Source organism: Anomaloglossus baeobatrachus, chromosome 3, assembly GCF_048569485.1.
Source record: "Anomaloglossus baeobatrachus isolate aAnoBae1 chromosome 3, aAnoBae1.hap1, whole genome shotgun sequence".
Lineage (NCBI taxonomy): Eukaryota > Metazoa > Chordata > Amphibia > Anura > Aromobatidae > Anomaloglossus > Anomaloglossus baeobatrachus.
In genome coordinates this window covers 528,494,577-528,514,936 of record NC_134355.1, presented here as the reverse complement: position 1 = coordinate 528,514,936, position 20,360 = coordinate 528,494,577, and the positions used below count along the sequence as shown (strand labels likewise).

Genomic DNA, 20,360 nt, shown 5'->3' with positions numbered 1-20,360 from the left:
TGCCGAGATTGGACATGTGGCCGGGGCTACAAAAAATGACCTATGTGCGATCTCGGCAAATCTTATCTGCGATCTGGCGTGTCAGATCGCTAACGAGATCGCTAGCGATGTCGCAGCGTGTAAAGCACCCATTAGGGTTGGGAGGGAATAATCTGCTCTTTTAGGGCATATTGGTTCATGCATTATGAATGTAGCTATACCCGATCCCTCTATCCGTCAACTAAACTTGATGAAGATGGCTTCTTTTTCAACCATACTATATAACTATTTAATTATGATTTTCCAGGTACTTATAAGGAGTTTTACCCGCAAAAACATACAGTCAATAACAATCAATATTAATAGCTGTACGGTTTTGCTGGTAAATCCACAGTTAACCTGCCAAACTACAGTTAGGTCCAGAAATATTTGGACAGTGACACAAGTTTTGTTATTTTAGCTGTTTACAAAAACATGTTCAGAAATACAATTATATATATATAATATGGGCTGAAAGTGCACACTCCCAGCTGCAATATGAGAGTTTTCATATCCAAATCGGAGAAAGGGTTTAGGAATCATAGCTCTGTAATGCATAGCCTCCTCTTTTTCAAGGGACCAAAAGTAATTGGACAAGGGACTCTAAGGGCTGCAATTAACTCTGAAGGTGTCTCCCTCGTTAACCTGTAATCAATGAAGTAGTTAAAAGGTCTGGGGTTGATTACAGGTGTGTGGTTTTGCATTTGGAAGCTGTTGCTGTGACCAGACAACATGCGGTCTAAGGAACTCTCAATTGAGGTGAAGCAGAACATCCTGAGGCTGAAAAAAAAGAAAAAATCCATCAGAGAGATAGCAGACATGCTTGGAGTAGCAAAATCAACAGTCGGGTACATTCTGAGAAAAAAGGAATTGACTGGTGAGCTTGGGAACTCAAAAAGGCCTGGGCGTCCACGGATGACAACAGTGGTGGATGATCGCCGCATACTTTCTTTGGTGAAGAAGAACCCGTTCACAACATCAACTGAAGTCCAGAACACTCTCAGTGAAGTAGGTGTATCTGTCTCTAAGTCAACAGTAAAGAGAAGACTCCATGAAAGTAAATACAAAGGGTTCACATCTAGATGCAAACCATTCATCAATTCCAAAAATAGACAGGCCAGAGTTAAATTTTTTGAAAAACACCTCATGAAGCCAGCTCAGTTCTGGAAAAGTATTCTATGGACAGATGAGACAAAGATCAACCTGTACCAGAATGATGGGAAGAAAAAAGTTTGGAGAAGAAAGGGAACGGCACATGATCCAAGGAACACCACATCCTCTGTAAACATGGTGGAGGTAACGTGATGGCATGGGCATGCATGGCTTTCAATGGCACTGGGTCACTTGTGTTTATTGATGACATAACAGCAGACAAGAGTAGCCGGATGAATTCTGAAGTGTACAGGGATATACTTTCAGCCCAGATTCAGCCAAATGCCGCAAAGTTGATCGGACGGCGCTTCATAGTACAGATGGACAATGACCCCAAGCATACAGCCAAAGCTACCCAGGAGTTCATGAGTGCAAAAAAGTGGAACCTTCTGCAATGGCCAAGTCAATCACCAGATCTTAACCCAATTGAGCATGCATTTCACTTGCTCAAATCCAGACTTAAGACGGAAAGACCCACAGACAAGCAAGACCTGAAGGCTGCGGCTGTAAAGGCCTGGCAAAGCATTAAGAAGGAGGAAACCCAGCGTTTGGTGATGTCCATGGGTTCCAGACTTAAGGCAGTGATTGCCTCCAAAGGATTCGCAACAAAATATTGAAAATAAAATTATTTTGTTTGGGTTTGGTTTATTTGTCCAATTACTTTTGACCTCCTAAAATGTGGAGTGTTTGTAAAGAAATGTGTACAATTCCTACAATTTCTATCAGATATTTTTGTTCAAACCTTCAAATTAAACGTTACAATCTGCACTTTAATTCTGTTGTAGAGGTTTCATTTCAAATCCAATGTGGTGGCATGCAGAGCCCAACTCGCGAAAATTGTGTCACTGTCCAAATATTTCTGGACCTAACTGTATGTGACAATTTAATTATCCATTCATAGAAAAAAGACCACCACCCATGCCAATAGTTTGCAAGCAAATGTTGATGTATATGTCCATACAATCAATTGCAAGTTAAAGAGTAAAAGTTATTTTAATTTTTATTTCATAAATCAATAGTACACATGAAAATAAGTAACTTTGTAATATATCTAATCAGACAGATCTGCTTCTTTCTCTGCCAGAATTGATCAGCCATTATCAAAATTGTCAATTCGGAGGTAAAATCTGTATTCAGTGAAGACTTTCCCATTACTGAGACAGGAGATGGCACTTACTTTACAATTTGCCAAAGGCAATTAGATCCCCAAACTAAAGACTAATCTATTAATATATAACTTTTAATCAACGTATTAAGATAAGGGGACAAACACAATTAAAAGCACTGAGCGCAATGATCTGTCTTATATCACAAAAGCCATTACTTTAGCCACAGGGAATTCCCTATTCAGACTCATTCTTCCTATAGGCCCCTTTACACACTGAGACTTTCTAGCGATCCCACCAGCGATCCCAACCTGGCCAGGATCGCTACAAAGTCTCTGGTGAGGTGTCAAACAGGCAAACCTGGCCAACGACGCAACAGCGATCCGGACCAGCAGAACGACCTAGCTAGTCATTGGGGACGTTGTAAAGAAGCTTTTTGAAAGGGAAGTCGCTAACGAAGTCACTGTAAAGTCCCCTTTACACATTGAGACTTTCTAGCGATCATGCTGCACAGCGGGAAACAAAGGACCAAAGAATTGTCCTGAACGATTTGTAGCGATCAGCAACTTCACAGCAGGGGACAGGTCGCTGATGTGTTTCACACACTGCAATGTCACTGGGGAGGTCGCTATTGCGTCACAAAACCGGTGATGTTACAGCGATGTCGTTTGCGATGTTGCAGTGTGTAAAGCCACCTTAAGTCTCTGACTAGCTAATGTGTTAATCCTATTGTAAATAATCACTGCGATCCCTATTTTAAAAAGACATTCAGTAGCCTCCCCAACATGTTTCACCACACTGGCGTCATCAGGGGGCTGAGGCTAATGCTGAATTACTATGCCTGCACGGACCTTTTAAAGGTTTAGATATGACCTCATATTGTGCTTTGCCAATGAAAATCCTCAGTACAGTTAGGTCCAGAAATATTTGGACAGTGACACAAGTTTTGTTATTTTAGCTGTTTACAAAAACATGTTCAGAAATACAATTATATATATATATATATATATATATATATATATATAATATGGGCTGAAAGTGCACACTCCCAGCTGCAATATGAGAGTTTTCACATCCAAATCGGAGAAAGGGTTTAGGAATCATAGCTCTGTAATGCATAGCCTCCTCTTTTTCAAGGGACCAAAAGTAATTGGACAAGGGACTCTAAGGGCTGCAATTAACTCTGAAGGCGTCTCCCTCGTTAACCTGTAATCAATGAAGTAGTTAAAAGGTCTGGGGTTGATTACAGGTGTGTGGTTTTGCATTTGGAAGCTGTTGCTGTGACCAGACAATATGCGGTCTAAGGAACTCTCAATTGAGGTGAAGCAGAACATCCCGAGGTTGAAAAAAAAGAAAAAATCCATCAGAGAGATAGCAGACATGCTTGGAGTAGCAAAATCAACAGTCGGGTACATTCTGAGAAAAAAGGAATTGACTGGTGAGCTTGGGAACTCAAAAAGGCCTGGGCGTCCACGGATGACAACAGTGGTGGATGATCGCCGCATACTTTCTTTGGTGAAGAAGAACCCGTTCACAACATCAACTGAAGTCCAGAACACTCTCAGTGAAGTAGGTGTATCTGTCTCTAAGTCAACAGTAAAGAGAAGACTCCATGAAAGTAAATACAAAGGGTTCACATCTAGATGCAAACCATTCATCAATTCCAAAAATAGACAGGCCAGAGTTAAATTTGCTGAAAAACACCTCATGAAGCCAGCTCAGTTCTGGAAAAGTATTCTATGGACAGATGAGACAAAGATCAACCTGTACCAGAATGATGGGAAGAAAAAAGTTTGTAGAAGAAAGGGAACGGCACATGATCCAAGGCACACCACATCCTCTGTAAAACATGGTGGAGGCAACGTGATGGCATGGGCATGCATGGCTTTCAATGCCACTGGGTCACTTGTGTTTATTGATGACATAACAGCAGACAAGAGTAGCCGGATGAATTCTGAAGTGTACCGGGATATACTTTCAGCCCAGATTCAGCCAAATGCCGCAAAGTTGATCGGACGGCGCTTCATAGTACAGATGGACAATGACCCCAAGCATACAGCCAAAGCTACCCAGGAGTTCATGAGTGCAAAAAAGTGGAACCTTCTGCAATGGCCAAGTCAATCACCAGATCTTAACCCAATTGAGCATGCATTTCACTTGCTCAAATCCAGACTTAAGACGGAAAGATCCACAAACAAGCAAGACCTGAAGGCTGCGGCTGTAAAGGCCTGGCAAAGCATTAAGAAGGAGGAAACCCAGCGTTTGGTGATGTCCATGGGTTCCAGACTTAAGGCAGTGATTGCCAAAGGATTCGCAACAAAATATTGAAAATAAAAATATTTTGTTTGGGTTTGGTTTATTTGTCCTATTACTTTTGACCTCCTAAAATGTGGAGTGTTTGTAAAGAAATGTGTACAATTCCTACAATTTCTATCAGATATTTTTGTTCAAACCTTCAAATTAAACGTTACAATCTGCACTTGAATTCTGTTGTAGAGACTTCATTTCAAATCCAATGTGGTGGCATGCAGAGCCCAACTCGCGAAAATTGTGTCACTGTCCAAATATTTCTGGACCTAACTGTATATGTTCCATTACATGCTCTATAGCCAATCACTATTAGAGGAGTATATTACCTTCAATTCTTTCTGGATCGCTATTCGTTCTTATATCTGTCTCTCCTCAGCTCCTCCATCTCACTGGCCAGACTGACCAACTTCGTATTTCCCTCTCTGAGGTTAAAATCCAATCAGGATCTATTAAGTCTAGCCAGTGAGATTACATCTCTTATCATGATAATATCTCTGTCCAGGTCTAATTAATCCCTACGCTGACTAATAAGAACGAGCTTTCAGTAGGAAAGGAGATGGCAGTTGTCACCATAGGTGATACAGTCGCAAAGTGCTTATGGTCTGCCATGATGGCCGGGGGTCTGCTGGTACTCCTGTGAATGCCAACTTCTGGCTGGTTTTCATAGGACAAAATCCCACCATCACTCCCTCCCCAGGAAGTGTTCTGTTTATGGCCAGCAGTATATGGGTGGAGAGCTGAACTGCCCAATCAGTGACTTCCAATGAGGTTCCAGTCAAGTCCGGGTCCAGAACAGAACTTTATCTAAAGTCCGGCTGAACCCACCGAGCCGAACTTCTGTGGATAAGATCATCTCTAATGACAGGATCTCTGTTTACTATATAAGTTGCAATCTGAATCCTGAATAAAGGCAAATTGAGGTGTCTGGCAGAGGATTGTTCTTTTTTTACAATGCCAGTCTGTAAGGGTGACAGAACTAATAAGAAATGTATTGAGAGCAGTACCCAGTTTTCAGACATAACACTAGCATGACTTGTTCGTGATTGAACCCTGTGCAGATACATTGTGGATGTCATGATGGCAGTCAGTGCACACCCGGCATCTACACTTCCCTAGTGATCTCTTTCCAGAGTCTTACCCACCCAAGCTAAGACGAGCACACGTCCACTCACTTTGCATTGCTCATTTTGTCTGCATCTGATAGATTTTCTCTTTTCACCATATCTGGATTGACGGCTTTAGGAGCGATGGCATCAATTAAGTCGAGCACAGGCAGGCTTGTGCTAATGGACCGATCCTGAAAAGGGAAAGTTAACATGGCATTAACTATTAACATGTTTTATAGTCGTGTCAGGGCGGAAAGTGTCTTTAATGGATTTGTGGAAGTGTTACATTACAGTTATTTACTTAACTCTGCAAAATTACTGCTCAGGATTTTCCACTTCTGTTCTTCAAGTAATCAAATGATCAAATGAGTCATTGTTGTGTAACGACATGACATAATACAGGATGCAATGCAAAACACGTCAGTGGGGCTACAGAGGGGTAATACTGTATAGTGGCATGGCAGGGACATATAGACAGAAAAAACTCAAAAGTATTGATTAAAAAAAAAGCTCTAGAGCCAGAATGAAAAATCTGTAACAAGCCCCTAAATAACAGCTACCAGTTATAGTACAGCAGTGGAAAAGTATGCATTGGGCTCTCCGAGGCATCGGGGCCTGGGTGTGAATACAACCACTTCATCCCCTTCTGTAGCTCCCTTACAGGAAACCTGTCAGGTACAATATTCACCCAGGACCACGAGCAGTTCTGAGTACATATTGCTAATCCCTGTGTAACAGTCCCTGTATCTAGTAGCATAGATAAAGAGATCTTTAGAAAAAGTATTTCTAAAGATCTTTTATGATATGCTAATGAGCGCAGGGACTAGTCACAAGGGCTGTGCTCATTTTGCCCTGTTAGCGTGTTAGAACGCCCACAGGAGCATGTTAACATGTTATTCAATACCCATGGCCCGGCGTCATCATCGGCAGTGACGTGCGTATCTGTGTCCATTGTCACCGCTTCAGAACGCCGGCCTTAGGGTCAGTGCGCATGATCAGAGGTCACCGCACTGCTGGACATGCGCACTATGAAGCGGGGTGTACGTGTCCCGGCTTCAAAGAGGTATAGTGTGCATGGCCACAAGTGCTGACACTTCTGATTATGCGCACTGACTCTAAGTCCAGCATTCTAAAGCAGTGACAAGGAATACAGGTATGCATGTTAGTACACCTCTGTGGGAGTGCTCACATGCTAAGAGGGTGGAATGAGTGCAGGGGTCAGTATTGGGCCCGTTTCTTTTCAACATATTTATAAATGACCTTGTTGGGGGCATGCGGAGTAGAATTTCAATATTTGCAGATGATACTAAACTCTGCAGGGTAATCAATACAGAGGAGGATAATTTTATATTACAGGGAGATTTATGTAAATTGGAAGATTGGGCTGAGAAGTGGCAATTGAAATTTAATGTAGATAAATGTAAGGTCATGCACTTGGGTAGAGGAAATAACATTTATGATTATGTACTTAATGGCAGAACACTGGGTAAAACAGACACAGAAAAAGACTTGGGTGTATGGGTGGATGGTAAACTTCACTTTAGTGGACAGTGTCAGGCAGCTGCTGCCAGGGCTAATAAAATAATGGGATGTATTAAAAGAGGTATAAGTGTTCATGAAAAAAAAATAGTTCTACCTCTGTACAAGTCACTAGTGCGACCGCACTTAGAATACTGTGTACAATTCTGGTCACCGATATATAAGAAGGACATAGCTGAACTGGAGAGGGTGCAGAGAAGAGCGACCAAGATTATTAGAGGAATGGGTGGGCTGCAATACCAAGACAGGTTATTAAACTTGGGGTTATTTAGTTTGGAAAAACGAAGGCTTAGGGGGGATCTAATCACAATGTATAAATATATGAGGGGACAGTACAGAGACCTTTCCAAAGATCTTTTTACACCTAGGCCTGTGACTGGAACACGGGGGCATCCGCTACGTCTTGAGGAAAGAAGGTTTAATCATAATCACAGACGAGGATTCTTTACTGTACGAGCAGTGAGACTATGGAACTCTCTGCCGCATGATGTTGTAATGAGTGATTCACTACTAACATTTAAGCAGAGCCTGGACGCCTTTCTTGAAAAATTTAATATTACCAGTTATGTATATTAGATTTTATGACAGGGTATTGATCCAGGGAACTAGTCTGATTGCCGGATGTGGAGTCAGGAAGGAAATTTTTTCCCCATTGGAACTTGTTTGCCACATTGGGGTTTTTTTTTTTTGCCTTCCTCTGTATCAACATGTTAGGCTACGGGTTGAACTAGATGGACTTAGAGTCTCCCTTCAACCTTAAAAACTATGATACTATGATACTATGATACTAACTAACATCCTTGCGACTAGTCCCTGCACTCATTAGCATATCATAAAGGATCTTTAGAAATACTTTTTCTAAAGATCACTTTATGTATGCTCCTAGATACAGGGACGGTTAGGCAGCGAAAACTGTAAAGGGCCATTTACACGCTGCGACATATTTCGTCGGGGTCACAGTGTTTGTGACGCACATCCGGTGTCGTTAGCGACATTGCAGCGTGTGACACCTAGGAGCGACCTTAAACGATCGCAAAAGAGTTAAAAATCGTTGGTCTGTAACACGTCATTCATTTACCAAAAATCGTTGTCTGGTCAGTAGCGAGGTTGTTCATCGTTCCTGTGGCACCACACATCGCTATGTGTGACACCACAGGAACGACGACCATCTCCTTACCTGCGTCCACCGGCAATGAGGAAGGAAGGAGGTGAGCGGCATGTTCCGGCCACACATCTCCTCCCCTCCTCTGCTATTGGGTGGCCGCTTAGTGACACCGCAGTGACGTCGGTATGACTCCGAACGCACCTCCTCCTTGAAGGAGCTGACAAGGTATGTGCGTGTGACGCTGCCGTAGCGATAATTTTCGCTATGACAGAGATCACCAAATGTCGCAAGAACGACGGGGGTGGGTGCTATCGCGCAAGACATCGCTAGCTATCGCTGGCAATGTCTCAGTGTGTAAAGCACCCTTAAGGCTGTGATGAAAAGAGTTAAAGCTGCACTGCCATGAAGAAAAAGACATTCGAAGGAGCTGTTCTAGATCTGCTACGGAGAAAACTGTAATTTTATTATAAACTGCTGCAACCAGCAAACTGATCAGTGATACATCACTGGAATCGGGGTCTCTGTCCCTACATCATGCTGCTGTCAGATTACAAAACAAAACTTGCTGACAGATTTCCTTTAACATTTTCCTAAAATTGCTTCAATCGTAAGGACAACACAGGTATATAATATTGGGCATATCCAATCTCTGTGGTTTTCAGATCATCTGGAATAGTATGCCTAGGACATGGCCCATGCAGCACAAACGTTAAATTCCTATGTTTTACATTTGATGGACTACCCACCGATGGCCAAAAGGGTTTCTTTTACTAAAATTAAATACCATTCATTACCCTGAAGCTGCTGATGAATGTGGTCTTGTTTGCATCTCTCAGCGTTTCATTTACCCACTGTATAATAGTTCTGTCATCAATCTTCTCACCCTCTCCAAGATCGGACAGCACATTTAATGTATACCTAGAAAAGGGTTAGTGCAAGAAATCAGTACAGCAGGATCGTCATTCAACTCTCTGTGATAGTATACATAGGAAAAGACATTTTATCCAGTTTGTCCAACTCGACAGTTTACATTTGCGTCAAGGTTTCCATTTCTAATGGATGATTAATTGGATATTAGACTTATTAGATTTCAATGTTTTATTACTTAGTAGAATAGTTTAGCAGACTATGAATGAAAAGCACGTATCAAAATATCCCCGTGAAGTCAATGAGGAGATTAACTCAACACACACGCTGTATTTTTCTGTAATAATTTAGGCTATGTGCGCACACAGCGTTTTTTTCACGCTGCGTATTTGTGTGTTTTTGGTCGCAAAAAAAGCACTCATTTTTGACCACTGCGTTTTGCTGCATTTTTGACCACTGCGTTTTGCTGCGTTTTTCCAGTGCATTGCATGGGTGAAAAACACAGTAAAACGCTGGAAAAAATAGACATGTCCATTTGTTTTTTAGCTAAAAAACGCAGCCAAAAAAAAAAAAAGTTGTGTGCGGACAGCAAAAATTAACAGTCATAGACTTTGCTGGGGAAGCAAAGTCATGCAGTTTTGAGCCCAAAAATGCACCCGAAAAACGTGAAAAAACGCACCGAAAAACGCTCAGTGCGCACATAACCTTAGAGGAATATTTTGTAGAAGGAAAGGAATATTTCCCTGTGGCATATTGGATGATCCCCATACAGGTTATATTCTTCTTCTAAATGCATGTACCAGAATATCTGGTAATTACCTACTCAGATTTTGTATTGCTCTTGTGACGCCCTGGACTAGCCAGGTAGTCACAGACTTAACACCACACACACCCCCTTCTCTAGACAGTCACACCAGTCAAACAAAAACCCTTGTTGCCTCCCTCCAGAGTCTGATGTCCACACCAGGTGGGCGGAGTCAGGCAGCTGGCCCCACCCACCGAGGAGTTAACAGGTCTGGAGGCGTGAAAAGTGTCATTTTCAGTTTTGGAGGTGAAAGTGAGAAGACACAAACTGTCAATGTCTGGGTAGGGGCCCAGACACAAACAGCAAGGTTGGCAGACGGAGGTGGCCGTCTTCAGGAGTTAGTGAATCTCTGCAGAGCCGTAGGACCGGGGACTGGCGTTGGCCCGCCGGTACCGAACCGGGGAGCGGAGTAAAGCTAAGCACACAGGCAAGGCCATCGGACCCAGACTAGGCTTGGAGCCGCCGACAATGTTCAAATCCGAGTGTGACCGGAACCCCAGGGGTTTCCCAACAACCAAGACCCGACAGAAGGCAACAGTCCACACCGAGAGGATATATAGCCACCGCCATAGGCTAGAGATCCAAGGGCCAGCGCCTGCGGGCAAAACGGGCTCCTGCGGCACCTATACGCCAGGGAGCGGACTACCGGTGGGCAACCACAGGAGTCAGAACATTCTAACAGCTGCAGGGAAAGACAGCCACCATCAGCCGTCCGGGGAGAGCACAACACTGCAGCCGGCTATGGGACCCGTCCATCCAGCCGTTTGGTTTACCAGAGACTCTGTCATTGACTGTCTGAGTGAGTACACCAGTGCCATTCGGCACCGCGCCGCGCTTTCCCTGCAACCCTGCACCCCCAGCCATCCAGCCTTCCTGTATCACCACCGGGCCCCGGGATCACCAACCCCTATTCAAGGAGGGGACAACATCCTAGCTGCTCCCTACCATCGCTCCCGGGATCCCCGTCACCAGCAGCGGTGGTGCCCATCATCACCACGACCCGTGGGTGGCGTCACGAACTATCTCCCTAAACAAACCACCCTCTTTTCTCTCGTGGACGAGGAGCGCTGCTCGAGTCCCCGGGTCCGGCCCACCGCTCGAGCCACCGAGCAGCAGCAGAAGCCCCGGACCCGAGCGTGGCGAGCGCATCCCCTCCGCCCGCGACACTCTATATAGCAATTTTAGCTACAACTTAAAAGTAGATCTGGGCTAACCACTCTCTTCTAATTTTCACTCATTTAATGACAGAAAATCATAAAAGAATATTCTGCATGCCATAGATTATAGTAGATATGAACGGCTTTAGCAAAAGGCAAGTTTGTTAATAGTGTTATATATCAAAGGAACAAGTGAAAATGCACATAATATAAAATGCCTTTTTAGAGGGGTGACTAGAAAATATGTTTGTAGCCTCACACAGTGCCTGAAATCAGTGGTCAAAGTGATGGGCGAACTTGCAGATAACTGGGACCGTTGGGTCTAACCGAGTTGATCCGAGTTATTTGGCCGGATACCGGTCTCCATATAAGTCTACGGGGACCAGAATCAAGAGATTAAAAAATGGTGGTAGAAGGGATAGGGAGACAGGAGCAAGTGCTTCATACTTACCGAGGCTCCTTCGGGGCTGTAACTGCTTCCAAACCCCTCATTCACTTCTGGGGCTGCTCATTTACCTTCATGCATATGCTCTGCTTTCCATGGTGTCTGTGATTGGTTGCAGTCAAATCTGCTCCCACTGTGAGTGTCTGCATGTCAGCTGACTGTTTCCCATAACAGACGCTATGTGCATCTATCATGATATAAAACTAAACAAATAAAATATTTGATGTATTTAAATAATTTTAAAAAAACAGCGTGCCATGACAAAGCTCGACAGCTGGGGGCTTGGGAGACCTATGCTTATTTAACCCCACCAGACTAAAAATAGCAGCCTGCAGCCACCCGGGATTGCTGCATCCATAAGATGTGACAATCCCAGCACTTTACATGGCTCTTCTTGATTGCCGTGGTGCAATGGCAGTCGGGTAATAAGGGGTTAATAGCAGCCCACAGCTGCCACTAAGCCCTAGATTGGTGATGGGAGGCATCTATGAGATCCCCCCATTACTAATCTGTAAGTGAAAGTAAATAAACAGAAACATCAAAAAAATCTTTCATTTGAAATAAAAGACCACAAAAACACCCTCTTTCACCACTTAATTAACCCCCAAAACACCTCTGCAGGTCCAACGCAATCCATAATCGTCCCACAACGATTTCAGCTGTACTACATCTGAAGCTCACAACACGAGATCAGGGAACATGACTGTCTGCTGTGAGCTTCAGCCAGAGACTGATTAAGCTGCGTGATCACTGGTGACATCACTCAGGTGATTTACGGTTACAGCTGGAGGTTCCCACGGTCCTCCATCTGTGACTGCAAATCACTTGAAAGACGTCACCACTGATCGCGTGGCTCACTCAGTCTCTACTTGCAGATCACTGCTGGTGGTCATTGTTCTATGGCGCTCACTGTGAGCTTGAGATGTAGCAGAGCTGAAATTGTCATGGGACCTTGTGTGGATTAAATAGGACCTGTAGGGTTTTTTTAGGGTTAATAAAGTGGTGAAAGAGGGTGCTTTTTTCTTTTATTTCAAATAAAGGATTTCTTTGGTGTTTGCGTTTATTTCTCTTCACTTACAGATTAGTAATGGGGATGGGTCTTATAGATGCCTCCCAGCACTAATCTAGGGTTTAGTGGCAGCTGTAGGCAGTTACTAACCCCTTATTACCCCAACTGCCACTCCTGAAATCGGGAAGAGCTGGGTAAATTCCTAGGACTGTTGCATCTAATGGTTGTGACAATCCTGTGCGGCTGCAGGCTGGTAGTGGGCCCAATAAGCATGGGTCTCCACAGCCTGAGAATACCAACCCTCAGCTATCAGGTTTTATCATGGCTGGGTATCAAAATTGCGAAGACCGCAAGCTGTTTTTTTTAAATATTTATTTAAATAATTAAAAAAAATGCATGCAGTTCCTCTTATTTTGATACACAGCCTTGATAACCGCATGGCTGGGGGCTACAGCCTGTAGTTGTATACTTTATTTGAGCTGGGTATCATAATACGGGAGGAACGTACAACAATAATTTTATTTATTTATTTTTACACCAAGATACTAACCTGCAAACGGTGTTTGTGATTGGCTGCAGTCAGACACTGTCACACAGGCTGGGGGCGTGTCTGACTGCAACCAATCACAGATGCCGGATTGCCGCTGGGCAGGGAAAGCAGTGCATATGGATGAGCAATGATGAGCAGCCCTGGAAGAAGAATGAGTGTCCGTGGGAGTGTGGCGCCCTGGACAAGCCAGGGGCCACAGGTAACAACACACACACACCCCCACCCCCAGCAGTTCACAGCAGACATCCCCAGTGAGACCTGATTTCTCCCCCCCGGGATCAGACAGACACACCAGGTGAGTGGAGTCAAGCAGATAGGCACGCCCACCGAGGAGTCTAGCTGGCCTGAGGCAAAAACCAGCTCAGACAAGTCCAGGCAGAGGAAGAGAGAGGAGGTCTGCAGAGAGGCAGACGCAGACTGGGGCCTAGGTTGGAGCCTAGGTCCCTCGTGTAGCCAGTGGGGCAGACGGTAGTGGCCGTCTGCAGGAGCCGGGAAGACAGTCTTGGTGGAACCGTAGGTAGCCGGGACAGGGTAGTGGCCCGTCCGGTACCGAACCGGGGAGCCAGCTGGAAACCGGAGCGCAGGAGGAGCGTACATGAAGGTGAAGGAAAGGACTTACACTACCAACCTGGGGTCAGGTGAAAAACACCGCAGCCGCCTGTGGGACCCGTCCATCCAGCCGTTTGTTTGACCAGAGACTCCGTGTAAATTACTGGCTGAGTGAGTACCACCGTGCCATGCGGCACAGCGCTACCCCCGCGACCCTGCACCTACCCAGGCCCCGTAACCCGCCTGCCATCCCTAAACCCCTCACAGGGCCCCGGGACAACCAACCCCCTACCCACGGAGGGGAGAACCAACATCCAAGCTGCTCCCTGTCATCGCTCCCGGTATCCCCGTCCAGAGCAGCGGTGGTGTCACAACCTCATCACAACCGTGGGTGGCGTCACGGACAATATCCCTAAACCACACCCAAACCACCCCCTTTCACTCACGGGCGAGGAGCACCACTCGAGTCCCCAGGATCCGGCCCACCGCTCGAGCCACCACCGAGCAGCAGCAGTAGCCGGACCCGAGCAGTGGGTGAGCGCAGCGTCCCCTCCTCTGCCCGCGACAACATGGCGTCACGAACAGGATCTTACCGCTCTGCCGTCTGGTAGAGGTGCGCCTTGTGACCGCCGGAGGTGCCAGTGCTCGTGGCCAACGCCCCGACCGACCCGTTACCCCTGTCACCGGTAGCGGAGCTCGCAGCGTCTGCGAGGGAGGGCCCAGACCTGGGGTCCCCAGGCCTTATCTTTGTCACCGCCCTGCCACCGGTTCCGGCTTCCATCCCAGCCGCACCGCCGATGACGACGGCCCCAGCAGTCCGCCCGGCCGCGATGGAGATGACGACGGCTCCAGCAGTCCGCCCGGCCGCAATGGCAGCGAAGTACCCATCCCGTTAACAAATCTGGGCTCGTTCTTGGACTGGGGTCAAGGGGTGCTGCCCATTTTCTTAGGGGCAGCATCAGGGCCAGGTTGTTTGGGTGGGTGACTGAAGGACCCGTTCCGTTGTTATTATTAAAAAAATGTTTTATTGTTGTTGCAACGGTTGAGGTGATATGCCTCCCGTAAGGGAAGTTGTATAAAAAAAAAAAAATGCATGTGTGAAAATGTTTAAAAAAAAAAAATGTTTATTCTTTTTCAGTTCGTGAAAAATAAAACCGGTGATGGACGAGCAGCCCGCGGACGGTCTGCATTTTACTAAGGGGGAGGGTGGCGCCCTGGACAAGCCAGGGGCCACAGGTAACAACACACACACACACCCACCCCCAGCAGTTCACAGCAGACATCCCCAGTGAGACCTGATTTCTCCCCCCTGGGATCAGACAGACACACCAGGTGAGTGGAGTCAAGCAGATAGGCACGCCCACCGATGAGTCTAGCTGGCCTGAGGCAAAAACCAGCTCAGACAAGTCCAGGCAGAGGAAGAGAGAGGAGGTCTGCAGAGAGGCAGACGCAGACTGGGGCCTAGGTTGGAGCCTAGGTCCCTCGTGTAGCCAGTGGGGCAGACGGTAGTGGCCGTCTGCAGGAGCCGGGAAGACAGTCTTGGTGGAACCGTAGGTAGCCGGGACAGGGTAGTGGCCCATCCGGTACCGAACCGGGGAGCCAGCTGGAAACCGGAGCGCAGGAGGAGCGTACACAAAGGTGAAGGAAAGGACTTACACTACCAACCTGGGGTCAGGGGAAAAACACCACAGCCGCCTGTGGGACCCGTCCATCCAGCCGTTTGTTTGACCAGAGACTCCATGTAAATTACTGGCTGAGTGAGTACCACCGTGCCGTGCGGCACAGCGCTGCCCCCGCGACCCTGCACCTACCCAGGCCCCGTAACCCGCCTGCCATCCCTAAACCCCTCACCGGGCCCCGGGACAACCAACCCCCTACCCACGGAGGGGAGAACCAACATCCAAGCTGCTCCCTGTCATCGCTCCCGGTATCCCCGTCCAGAGCAGCGGTGGTGTCACAACCTCACCCCAACGTGGGTGGCGTCACGGACAATATCCCTAAACCGCACCCAAACCACCCCATTTCACTCACGGGCGAGGAACGCCGCTTGAGTCCCCGGGATCTGGCCCACCGCTCGAGCCACCACCGAGCAGCAACAGTAGCCGGACCCGAGCAGTGGGTGAGCGCAGCGTTCCCTCCTCCGCCCGCGACAGGAGCAGTTACAGCAGCGCAGGAGCCTCAGTAAGTTTTAAGTATGGGGAGATAAGGTATGCACACCAGTGACTATGTAAGGGGAATACATGAAATAGCAGAAACTGCTGTGTGAATACTGACATGAAAAATCCAATAGCTATATGTAAGAGTGAAAATGTGAAAAATGGAATCTGCATTACTGCCATGAACATATGAATCAAGAGAAATTTAGCTACTGAATTGATCAATGCAATAGAGTCCCAACACTACGCCAAAGTATTTCTCTACGTTGGGGTCCCTAGCTTGTGTGTGTCCTCTCATGCAGTTAAAAAACTTACCATGTATGGGAAGCTGAGACCCAGGCTATTTATGCGTATGATATGGATTGGCAAAAGGTGTGGTTGGGGAGGGTTCACAAACGAAAAACTACTAACAAATAAGGAATAACGTTTGGAACTCCATTCTAAGTCTGAACTGGGTGCAAAAACCTAAAAAAAACATAACTATGGGGAGATAAGGTATGCACACCAGTGACTATGTAAGGGGAATACATGAAATAGCAGAAACTGCTGTGTGAATACTGACATGAAAAATCCAATAGCTATATGTAAGAGTGAAAATGTGAAAAATGGAATCTGCATTACTGCCATGAACATATGAATCAAAAGAAACTTAGCTACTGAATTGATCAATGCAATAGAGTCCCAACACTACGCCAAAGTATTTCTCTACGTTGGGGTCCCTAGCTTGTGTGTGTCCTCTCATGCAGTTAAAAAACTTACCGTGTATGGGAAGCTGAGACCCAGGCTATATATGCGTATGATATGGATTGGCAATAGGTGTGGTTGGGGAGGGTTCACAAACCCTCTAAGTTTTAAGGTCTTGCTTCATTCTTATTTTCTTTCTTTTTTTTTTAATTTCCCAAGTGCCGGATGATTAGCCGGAATTCTCTAAGAACTCCTGGCCCCGACTGGCACTCGGGTACGTTTGAAATCGCGGGGAACGGTACTTTTACAGTCCAGATCCACCCATCATTATTCATGAGCTAAATATTCAGAAGATGTCAGGAAATGTAATTACTAATGTATAGTTAGAGTCATAAGTTTCCATACACTTTTACACACTGCGACATCGCTAGCGATCTCGTTAGCGATGTGAAATTCTAGATCGCAAGTGCGATCTTTGGAGATCGGACATGCATAAAGTGACCTATGTGCGATCTCGGAAGATCGCACTTGCGATCTAGAATTTCACATCGCTAACGAGATCGCTAGCGATGTCGCAGTGTGTAAAGTACCTTAGTTGTGACAATTAAAATTCCTGCCTCCCCTCCGCAGATTTCAGAGCAGCAAACTAGCTTTTGCAAGTGGTTTTGGATGTTTACTTTGTACAAGGCACAAGCAGTTTTTCCAACAAATGTTTACATACAGATAACTTAATTTAGAAGTCACAATCTCAGAAATCAAGATTAGAAGTTTACATACACAAAGCTGACTGCATTTAAATAGCTTGAAAAATTTCAGACAATGATGCAATGACTTCAGATTCTCCAGATATGCTGAATAACATTATTTGAGTCAATTGGAGGTGAACTGCTTCCTCCTGAATATAACTTCAGCCTTAGCATTCCCTATACAACACAACTAAAACCAGGAAATACCCTTCAATATATTCCCCTCACTTTGTGCCGGCTCTTCAGTTAACCCTGCCAACCCTGTCCCTATTCCTGAAGATTGGGATTTTTCCACTTCAACTGGGGAACCCGAAACCTGTGGTATTTAGTGGTGGCTGGTAGCACTGCACCCATACACAACGAATTAAATTGTTACCACAATTATATAAATATCTTACTTTTTTAAGAAATCTTCTTGTCTGATGCAACACAAATTGAACGGTTTGGCCATAATGACCAATGTTTATGGAGGAAAAAGGACATTATTAATGGAGTCATGCAAGCCAAAGAACTCCATCCCTGTGGGTGCCAGCATCATCTCCTGGCATTACAAGTAAGGAAAATTATGTAGAAATATTGAAGCAACATCAGCAAAGAAGTTAAAGCTAGTGTGTATATAGGACTCACAAATGGACAATGACACCAAACATACTACTAAGCACAGACCCCTATCACAGCCCTTCATGCTGATGACCTGGCCTCGTATTTCACAGGGAAAATAAAAAACATCCGCCGAGAGATCAGCTCCCAGCCACCAAGCGTTGTGAATCCCATCCCTCTCCACATCCCATCCAGCTCACTTTCCACATTTGACCCAGTCACAGAGGAGGATGTCTCCAGGCTCCTCTCTTCTTCTCGTCCTACCACTTGCCCTACTGATCCCTTTCCCTCACACCTACTCCAGTCCCTCTCTCCGGTTGTCACTACTCACCTAACTAAAATCTTCAATCTCTCTCTCTCTTCTGGTATCTTCCCCTGTTCCCTCAAACACTCTATCATTACTCCATTATTAAAAAAACCTTCTCTTGATCCGTCCTGCACAAGCAACTACAGACCAGTCTCCAATCTCCCCTTCATCTCCAAACTCTTAGAGCGCTTGGTCTACTCTCATCTCACCCGCTACCTTTCCACTCACTCTCTTCTAGATCCTTTACAGTCTGGCTTCCACCCTTTACACTCAACAGAAACTGCCCTTGTCAAAGTGACCAATGACCTGTTGACAGCAAAACGTAACGGTGACCACTCTCTGCTCATCCTTCTTGACCTCTCTGCCGCCTTCGACACTGTTGACCACCATCTCCTTCTCTCTATGCTCCATTCTATCGGCCTAAAGGACACTGTGCTTTCCTGGTTCTCTTCCTATCTTATCCTTCTCATTCAATGTATCATTTGCTGGCTCCACACCTTCTCCTCTTCCTCTCACTATTGGGGTCCCTCAAGGTTCAGTCCTCGGCCCTCTTCATTTCTCCCTCTACACTGCCCCAATTGGAATGACCATCAGCAGATTTGGCTTTCAGTACCATCTTTATGCTGATGACACACAGCTATACACCTCATCCCCTGAGCTCACCCCCACTCGCCCCCAGTGATTGCCTGACTGCAGTTTGCAATGTCATGTCTGCTCTCTATCTGAAACGTAACCTTTCCAAAACTGAACTTCTTCTTTTCCCTCCATCTTCCAACCTTCCTAAACCTGACATCTCCCTCTCTGTGTGTGGCACAACGATAAGTCCTAGGCAGCAAGCCCGCTGTCTGGGTGTTATACTTGACACTGATCTCTCCTTCACCTCCCACATATAATCTCTTGCCCGCTCCTGCCGCTTGCACCTCAAGAACATCTCTAGAATCCGCCCCTTTCTCACAATGGAAACGACAAAAACCCTCACCGTGGCCCTGACCCACTCTCGCCTTGACTACTGTAACTCTCTATTAATTGATCTCCCCCTAACTAGACTCTCTCCTCTACAGTCCATCCTTAATGCAGCAACCAGGGTCACCTATCTGGCCAACCGCTACTCGGATGCCTCTGCTCTGTGCCAGTCATTGCACTGGCTGCCCATATATCACAGGATCCAATTCAAACTGCTTGTTCTCACCCACAAAGCTCTCCCCAATGCGGCACCCCCCTACATCTCCACCCTCCTCTCTGTCTATCATCCCACCCATTCTCTACGCTCTGCAAATGACTTTCAACTAACATCCACACTAATTCGAACCTCCCACTGCCGAATCCAAGACTTCTTCCGAGCTGCACCAAACCTCTAGAACGCTCTACCCCAAGAAGTTAGGACGAATCACAACTTACTCAGCTTCAGATGCACCCTAAAAACGCATCTTTTTGGGGTGGCCTATCACAATCCCTAGCCAAACTAATTTCACCTAATCCCTCCAACTTCTCAGAAACTTACCCCACGTAAAACTCCATGGCACCCAAATGCATCTCAGGGCTCTGGCCAACTGATCCAGGAAGCCATTATCTATCCCCCATTTTCTTGAGATGGCTGGATTGTCATTGTAAATAAGCACTTATACCTTGTCCCCCCCCATCTCATTGTAGATTGTAAGCTCTCACGAGCAGGGTTGTCTTTTTTCCCTTTAAATATTGTATTTTCTATAACTGTTACTTGTTTGTATATGATCCTTCTGAATTGTAAAGCGCTGCGGAATATGTTGGCACTATAGAAATAAAGATTATTATTATTATTATTATTATTACTTCCAAAGTTACAAAATAGCTTAAAGCAATACTCCCCTTTTTTGTATTTCAGAGTTGGAGTGGTGCTTTAACTATAAGTCCCCAGCTCCCTGTCTTATACCCACTTGCCACTGTTTTATTTTTCTAGCGTCTCTGCGGTCGGTCATTGGCGAGTTGTGACCTGCCGGCAGCTCCCATGTTTCATGGGGTGCACCGGAGGTCACAAATCAATGACACTCTACGAGAGCCTCGTTCTAGCCTCAATTTGGGTAATAAAGTTACATTGGGAGCTTGTGACATAATTTCTAACTTCCGGACAGTCAGACATTACCCAAGATGGCACCGCGGGACCAGAGCGATG

The 20,360-nt window shown here is 45.8% G+C and overlaps 1 protein-coding gene across 4 annotated transcripts in view; it reads right to left on the bottom strand.

The window, feature by feature from the left end:
* The window catches only part of PLS1 (plastin 1), a 179,094-nt gene that overhangs the window by 2,588 nt on the left and 156,146 nt on the right, over positions 1–20,360 (bottom strand). For 3 of the 4 annotated variants that reach the window (XM_075338598.1, XM_075338597.1, XM_075338599.1), the window contains 2 exons: positions 9,131–9,254; positions 5,759–5,883 (listed from right to left, as the gene is read on the bottom strand). In XM_075338598.1, the coding sequence (XP_075194713.1) occupies positions 5,759–5,883; positions 9,131–9,254 (249 nt within the window). Of the gene's footprint in view, positions 1–5,728; positions 5,884–9,130; positions 9,255–20,360 lie in introns of all 4 variants that reach the window. The other variant, XM_075338600.1, reaches the window with a different exon arrangement.